Here is an 8,904-nt window from a genome sequence, read left to right on the forward strand (position 1 = left end):
CGGCAAGTGGGGGCTACTCTTCTTTGTGGTGTGCAGGCTTCTCATTGTGGTGGCTTCTCTTGTTGTGGAGCATGGGCTGTAGGCACACGGGCTTCCGTAGTTGTGGCACACGGGCTCAGTAGTTATGGCTCGCAGGCTCTAGAGCATGGGCTCAGTAGTTGTGATGCACGGGCTTAGTTGCTCTGTGGCATGTGGGATCTTCCTGGACCAGGGATCTAGTCCGTGTCCCCTGTGTTGGCAGGAGGATTCTTAACCACTGCGCCACCAGGCAAGTCCTGTTTTGTTTTGTTTTACATTTGTTTCCTTTTCTCTAACTCCTCTGCTGTTTCCTTGGTCAGATCATCTTTGTGGCTCACCTGGCCAATCACAATTGTCTTCTTAATCAACCCGTCCATTTCTCCTCTCTGTTCACTTCAATCTATCATGTATGCATCCACTCTAGTGATCTTAAAGCACAATAATGTGTCACTCTAAGGACATATTAAAAACAAATAAAGCAAAACCAAAATCTAAACAACAAACAATGGCTCTTACTCCCGAAAGAATAGTGTCCATAAGTTCCTAACCTTGGCCCTTACAACCCATTCAGACACACCTATGAGCTGCCTCCTACTTAACCATCTCCAACACCTTACTTTGCAGCCAAATTGTAGTGTTATCTACTGCTCCCCCAATTTGCCCTGCATCCATTTTCTAACATTTACAGCATACCTGACTCAGATTCAGCCACCTACCATCTCTCCACTTGGAATTAATCTCTCTTAAGAGCAGAGTGCTTCTGCAGAGGTTAACACCCACTGTTTTGTGTTGTAACATTTATGCGCCTATCTTTTCTTTCACTCTAGGCTGTAATTTCTTCAAGACATGGATCCCATAGTATTGATCCTAGTGCTTTATGACAAACAGGAATTCAATGATTGTTTATTAAATTGAGTTCTTTCAGCAGAAAAGTGTCAGCGAAGCAACAGAGAGCTCCAGTTATGATCCTTCATAGAAAGGGGACAATGGCATCTTGGCCTTTCTCTGGGCCCTGGAGAGTCACTGATCCAATTCTGTTCCAAGTGACCTTGGTTGCTGCTCTGTTGGCTACTGTTCTTGGTGAGTAATAGGGAGACAAGTTCAGATTGTCAACAAACATTCAAGATCATCTACTCATTCACTTTCAAGACTAGCGGAGAACTGATTAAGCTTTTAGCAGAAATCCAGCTTCAGCAACAAAGGGTTTATTTGATCAGAAGTTTGGAATTTACTTGGAATTCTGAACTTAAGGGGATTTGGAATTATTTAGAATATAAGGGGAGTTTGCTTTACCCATAAAAGAGTCCATTTTATAGACATTTTCCGTTAGAATTTCTTCTCCAGGAATTTCCAAAACTATTTGTCCCCAACCAAGACTTGAAACAAATCTGTATTATCTGTCAGCCTGACTAAACAATCTTCACTGTCTGTGGGTTTATCCAGAATGGACAGGGGAAGTATATTATTCTACTGTGGCTCCTGAAAGGTAAATCAGCCCTATATTTCATTCTTGCAGGCAAAGCAGGATGAAGATTTTTATGCTTCAAGGGCTCTATACGTCTCCCTTCAGATCACTCAAAATCCAAAGGGTACAAAAGAGTACAAATGAGAAATGTTATTCTCATCCTTCTCCCAGCCACCCAGTTTCTGTTCCCTGAGTCAACCTATGTTACATAATGTTATTATTAATGAAATAATGTTTCTGTTGAAGGAAATTGTAGGACTTCTGGATTTGCATGGATATATCTGAGTCAGCAGATATGGGGAAACTGATAGGCTGATGAAATCATGTCTGCCATCCTTTTAAGTTAAATCATCTTATTTACAGGAGAGAAGGGGTGAAAAATTTATGGCTTTTATCAGGATCATTGTCATTAATCAACAAACATGTATTACTAATTATTCACTGGATTCACTGAACAGTGGGGATAATAGGAGTTACTATTTTTCTTGATTAGAGGAGAAAAGAATGGTTCCTGCTCTAAAGTAATGCTACTGAAATTTTAAGATGCTGTGTCCCAAGCTATAACTTTTGGTGTTTTGTCATTTTGGTGTCCAGGCAATTGTGGTCCTCCACCTTATTTACAATTTGCTTCTCCAATAAATGAGTTGAATGAGACAGAGTTCGAAACTGGAACTACTCTGAAATACAGCTGCCGCCCTGGCTACAGTAGGACAAGTTCAAGAAGTCATGGTGTTACCTGTGACTCAACAGGCAGTTGGAAATACAGGGAATTCTGTGTCAGTAAGTATGAACATTTATTTTTCTTATTTGTGCTTTTTACTTCTTTGCAAATTTATCTCAGGAACTAAGCTTTATGAATGCAAATGAGTGTCTTGGGTCACTAAGAAACAATTCGGTTTGTCAGTTACTGATTTCAATGTACACATGTGTGCCACTTTTTGAAAAACATAAACAAACAAATGAATAAAACAAAAAAATTGGGAGCCACCTAGTTGCATTGGAAAATGTCTATCCTTTACAATATATTCAGTAAGAAATTTTTTTTGGAAGTGAACTACAAATTCAATTTTAGTACGTTGAAAACTAGATTCACTCTATAAAATTATAAAAAGTTATGTTGCTAGAAAATGGCAATGCAGTTTTCAAAGAAACCTCACCCCAAATATATGTTGTGTTTGGAAGAAGATGCTATGATTCACTTAGTTGAGAATAAATTCTGTGATGTTTTTCCAGTAGTAGGGGTATACACACACAATCTATACTTTTTTTGTTTCTTTTGTGACCAAGGACATGCATTTTGAGTGGCTTAAGTTCAAAGTACACACTGGAGATGTAGAATGGAGCTTAGCTCCCTGGTCAGTGTGTTAAATCCTGGGCCATAGACTTTATTACCACAGTGATCCATCAGCTCTCTTTTCTAATGCCATATCCATGAGTACATGTAATCACTAATCATCATTTTAATTTTTCTCTCAGAGAAACGATGCGGAAACCCAGGAGAATTACTTAACGGGCAAGTGACAGCTAAGACAGGTTACTCTTTTGGATCACAAATAGAATTCAGCTGTTCAGAAGGGTGAGTGAGAGGCAAGCTAGAGACGATACTTTTCTTTTAAATTAATTTTTAAAAAATAGCTAATGTATTCATATATTAAAAAAAGATGTAAAAAGGAATACATTGAGAATTCTCACTTCCAGTCCATTGCCATTGCACCATTCCTTTCCATCCTTAAACAGGGATCCACCTTTACTGGCTTCTTATGTACCTTTTCAGTGTTTACTTTTACATATACAAGCTAAGAAATTAGTATATATTTTTATTTTGCACCTTTCCAATAAGAAAAGTAGTTTTTGAATCTTGCTTTATTTTTTACTTACCAATATAAACAGGAGATATCTCTATGTTTGTGCATAGAGAGGTCTCTCATTAATTCCCTTTTACAACTGCATAGAATTTTATTGTGTGATGTATCATGGATTAATAATCTCTTTGATGGATCCATGAATATTTCCAATCTTTTGCTGTTCTAAACTATGCTCTAATACATAACCTTGTACATATAAGTCATATCTGTAGGGTAAATTCCCAAGATGGGACTCCTGGGTCAAAGAATACATATATTTGAAAATTTGAAAGTTATTTCCAAATTGCTCTCTGTAGGAGTAACATGGTTTTACAGAGTATACAAATGTCTGTCTCTCCATAAACTTTCCAACTAAGTGTGCTGTCAAACTTTCAAACCTTGTAAAAATTTTGAAAAATTTCCTATTTTGGAGGTAACAATGAAATCTTACTATAGTTTAAATGTATACTTCACTTATTCTGAGTAAAATTGAGCATATTTTAATATGTTCAAGAGATGTTTACACTTATTGTGAATAAATATTTGTGAATTACTTGGCATGTACTTTGCCTCTTTTTTCTATTAACCTGTTGACCATTTTATTCTTAATTTCTAAGCTATATACATACACATATTCACATGAATCTATGTGTATTAGGGTTTAGACCTTGTTTCTGATATGAGCTGCAACTTTTCCCTCAAGTATATTAGTTTTCTTTTGACTTGGCTTTGGTACGTTTTTTCTTGAAGAGAAATTTCTTTATGTTGTCAAATTTATCAGTCTTCCTTTTAAAAAGGCTTCTGAATTTCAGGTCTTAATTTAAAAGGTCTTCCCAAATACAAGATTTTGAACTATTTGCCTAGATTTCTTCTACTACTTTTTATGCTTTCATATTTATTAATATTTAAAGCTTTGATCCATTTGGAGTCATTACAGAGTATACGGTATGAGGTACATGTCCCAGTCTGTATTTTTCCCTATGGCTTTCCTATTATCCTACATTATTTATTAAAAAGTCTATCTTCAATTTACTGATAGGAGAGTGTTTTTTGATACTATATGAAATTCTTATATATATCTGGGTTTATTTCTGGACTTTCTATTCAATGCTGTTGTTTTGCCTATACATTAATATACACATTTCACAGTCATCTACTTACTGATGTTTTATAATATAGTTTAATAATAATATGGGTAGTCCTATCTTATTACCTTTCTTTTCTAGGATTTTCCTGACAATATGTATTTGTATATTTTTCTATGTGAACTTTAAGGTTAGGCATATTTAAAAATCAGTGTTGGACATGGAGGCTAAACAATACATTGCTAAATAGCCAAGAGATCACTGAAGACATCAAAGAGGAAATCAAAAAATACCCAGAGACCAATGACAATGAAAACACAACGATCCAAAACCTGTGGGATGCAGCAAAAGCAGTTCTAAGAGGGAAGCTTATAGCAATACAAGCCTACATCAAGAAACAAGAAAAATTTCAAATAAACAGTCTAACATTACACCTAAAGGAGCTAGAGAAAGAAGAACAAACAGAACCCAAAGTTAGCAGAAGAAAAGAAATAAAGATCAGAGCAGAAAAAATGATATAGAACAAAGAAAACAATAGCAAGGATCAATAAAACTAAAAGCTGGTTCTTTGAGAAGATAAACTAAATTGATAAACCATTAGCCAGGCTCATCAAGAAAAAGAGGGAGAGGACTCAAATCAATAAAATTAGAAATGAAAAAGGAGAAGTTACAACAGACACCGCAGAAATACAAAGCATCCTAAGAGACTACTACAAGCAACTCTATGCCAATAAAATGGACAACCTGGAAGAAATGGACAAATTCTTAGAAAGGTATAAACTTCCAAGACTGAACCAGGAAGAAATAGAAAATATGAACAGACCAATCACAAGCACTGAAATTGAAACTATGATTAAAAATCTTCCAACAAACAAAAGTCCAGGACCAGATGGTTTCACAGATGAATTCTATCAAACATTTAGAGAAGAGCTAACACCCATCCTTCTCAAACTCTTCCAAAAACCTGCAGAGGAAGGAACACTCCCAAACTCATTCTATGAGGCCACCATCACCCTGATAACCAAACCAGACAAAAATACTACAAAAAAAGAAAATTACAAACTAATGTCACTGATGAATATAGATGCAAAAATTCTCAACAAGATACTAGCAAACAGAATCCAACAACACATTAAAAGGATCATACACCACGACCAAGTGGGATTTATCTCAGGGATACAAGGATTCTTCAATATATGAAAATCAATCAATGTGATACACCATATTAACAAACTGAAGAAGAAAAACCATATGATCATCTCAATAGATGCAGAAAAAGCTTTTGACAAAATTTAACACCCATTTATGATAAAAACTCTCCAGAAAGTGGGCATAGAGGGAACCTACCTCAACATAATAAAAGCCATATATGACAAACTCACAGCAAACATCATTCTCAATGGTGAAAAACTGAAAGCATTTCCTAGAAGGTCAGAAATAGACAAGGATGTCCACTCTCGCCACTATTATTCAACATAGTTTTGGAAGTCCTAGCCACGGCAATCAGAGAAGGAAAAGAAGTAAAAGGAATACAAATTGGAAAAGAAGAAGTAAAACTGCCACTGTTTGCAGATGACATGATACTCTACATAGAGAACCCTAAAGATGCCACCAGAAAACTTCTAGAGCTAATCAATGAATTTGGTAAGTTTGCAAGATACAAAATTAATGCACAGTAATCCCTTGCATTCCTATACACTTATGATGAAAAATCAGAAAGAGAAATTAAGGAAAAAATCCCATTTACCATTACAACAAAAAGAATAAAATACCTAGGAATAAACCTACCTCGGGAGACAAAAGATCTGTATGCAGAAATCTATAAGACACTGATGAAAGAAATTAAAGATGATACCAACAGATGGAGAGATATACCATGTTCTTGGATTGGAAGAATCAATATTGTGAAGATGACTGTACTACCCAAAGCAATCTACAGATTTAGTGCAATTCCTATCAAATTACCAATGGCATTTTTTACAGAACTAGAACAAAAAGTCTTAAAATTTGTATGGAGACACAAAAGACCCTGAACAGTCAAAGCAATCTTGAGGGAAAAAAATGGAGCTGGAGGAATCAGACTCCCTGACTTTAGACTATATTACAAAGCTGCAGTGATCAAGACAATATGGTACTGGCACAAAAACCGAAATATTGATCAATGGAAGAGGATAGAAAGCCCAGAGATAAACCCACGCACCCATGGTCAACTAATCTATGACAAAGGAGGCAGTAATGTACAGTGGAGAAAGGACAGCCTCTTCAATAAGTGGTGCTGAGAAAACTGGACAGCTACATGTAAAAGAATGAAATTAGAACACTCCCTAACACCATACACAAAAATAAACTCAAAATGGATTTGAGACCTAAATGTGGGACCAGACACTATAAAACTCTTATAGGAAAACATAGGAAGAACACTCTTTGACATAAATCACAGCAAGATCTTTTTTGATCCACCTCCTAGAGAAATGGAAATAAAAACAAAAATAAACAAATGGGACCTATGAAACTTCAAAGCTTTTGCACAGCAAAGGAAACCATAATCAAGACAAAAAGACAACCCTCAGAATGGGAGAAAATATTTACAAACGAATCAACAGACAAAGGATTAATCTCCAAAATATGTAAACAGCTCATGCAGTTCAATATTAAAAAAACAAACAACCCAATAAAAAAAGTGGCAGAAGACGTAAATAGACACTTCTCCAAAGAGGACATACAGATGGCCGAGAAGCACATGAAAAGCTGCTCAGCATCACTAATTATTAGAGAAATCCAAATCAAAACTACAATGAAGTATCACCTCACACCAGTTAGAATGGGCATCATCAGAAAATCTGCCAACAAGAAATGCTGGAGATGGTGTGGAGAAAAGGGAACCCTCTTGCACTGTTTGTGGGAATGTAAATTGATACAGCCACTATGGAGAACATTATGGAGCTTCCATAAAAAACTAAAAATAGAATTACCATATGACCCAGCAATCCCACTACTGGGCATATACCCAGAGAATACCATAATTCATAAAGACATATGCACCCCAGTGTTCATTGCAGCACTATTTACAATAGCCAGGTCATGGAAGCAACCTAAATGCCCATCAACAGATGAATGGATAAAGAAGATGTGGTACATATATACAATGGAATATTACTCAGCCATAAAAAGGAACAAAAGTGGGTCATTTGTAGAGGCATGGATGAACCTAGAGACTGTCATACAGAGTGAAATAAGTCAGAAAGAGAAAAACTAATATCACTTATTAATGCATATATGTGGAACCTAGAAAAATGGTATAGATGAACTGGTTTGCAGGGCAGAAATAGAGACACAGATGTAGAGAACAAACGTATGGATACCAAGGGGGGAAACTGGTCGGGGGTGGTGGTAGTGTGATGAATTGGGAGATTAGGATTGACATATATACACTAATATGTATAAAATGGATAACTAATAAGAACCTGCTGTATAAAAAGTAGATTAAATTAAATTAGAATAAAAGAAAAAAAATCAGTGTTGGATTAGCTTTTAACTTAATTTTAGGAGAATAGTTTTTTTTTTTTTTTGCAGTACACGGGCCTCTCACTCTTGTGGCCTCTCCCATTGCGGAGCACAGGCTCCGGACGCGCAGGCTCAGCAGCCATGGCTCACACGCCCAGCCGCTCCGCGGCATGTGGGATCTTCCCAGACCGGGGCACGAACTCGTGTCCGCTGCATCGGCAGGCGGACTCCCAGCCACTGCGCCACCAGGGAAGCCCGATTTTTTTTTTTTTTTTTTTTTTAATGTTGAGTCTCCCTAGACAAGAATATGTTACTGTAGGGAAGGGAAAACTTTCCCTTTGCCCTCTTAGGGTCTCTGGCTAGGCTTGAGAATTAAATTAACATAGATTAATAGGAGAAAAGTATATCAATCTTACTTTTACGTACATGGGAGCCTTCACAGGAAAATGAAGAACCTCAAAGTGGTTAGGCCTAAGTGCTTCTATATTAAATTGGTGAAAGAATAGTAGTTGTGGAAAAGTATCAAAATATATAGGGAGGCTAAAGGGAGATAAGCATTATTTTTAACAAGGCCTTCAGTACAGATTTCTCTGTGAAATCAATACTCCATCTCTGGTGACAAAAATGTTCTTTCCTCCTGGTATAGAAAAGGCATCTTTCACTTGGGAGTTTGATCTGCTTTCAGGAAGAAAAGGGGAGGTCAGGAACCTCTTCTTGCATCTGCTGATTTTCAGGTGTCTTTAGCTGAAAATAATCCTGATGCCAAAGTGGCCTATTTTGGGGTGGCATGTTCTGCCCCATTCATTTTAGTGTTTTTCTCTTGTTTCTTCAGGAATGTTTCAACATTATCTTAACATAGATTTTGCATTTCTTGAAGTGTTTAAACCTAGGCATTTTATTTTTGCTATTTTAAATTGGGTCTTTTCGTCCATTAAATATTCTAACATTTTTTATATATATATATATATATATATATATATATATATAT

At 36.3% G+C, this 8,904-nt stretch overlaps 1 protein-coding gene across 1 annotated transcript in view; it reads left to right on the plus strand.

Moving 5' to 3' along the window:
• Positions 1–321: 321 nt before the first annotated feature.
• The window catches only part of C4BPA (complement component 4 binding protein alpha), a 33,959-nt gene continuing 25,376 nt past the window's right edge, over positions 322–8,904 (plus strand). Inside the window, exons 1-3 of the mRNA XM_027082862.1 lie at positions 322–1,098; positions 2,078–2,263; positions 2,960–3,059. Of these exons, the coding sequence (XP_026938663.1) occupies positions 981–1,098; positions 2,078–2,263; positions 2,960–3,059 (404 nt within the window). The 5' untranslated portion in view covers positions 322–980. The remainder of the gene's footprint in view (positions 1,099–2,077; positions 2,264–2,959; positions 3,060–8,904) is intronic.

This window comes from Aethalodelphis obliquidens, unplaced genomic scaffold (assembly GCF_003676395.1).
Source record: "Aethalodelphis obliquidens isolate GAN/ISIS:26980383/991018 unplaced genomic scaffold, ASM367639v1 scaffold48, whole genome shotgun sequence".
Classification (NCBI taxonomy): Eukaryota; Metazoa; Chordata; class Mammalia; order Artiodactyla; family Delphinidae; genus Aethalodelphis; species Aethalodelphis obliquidens.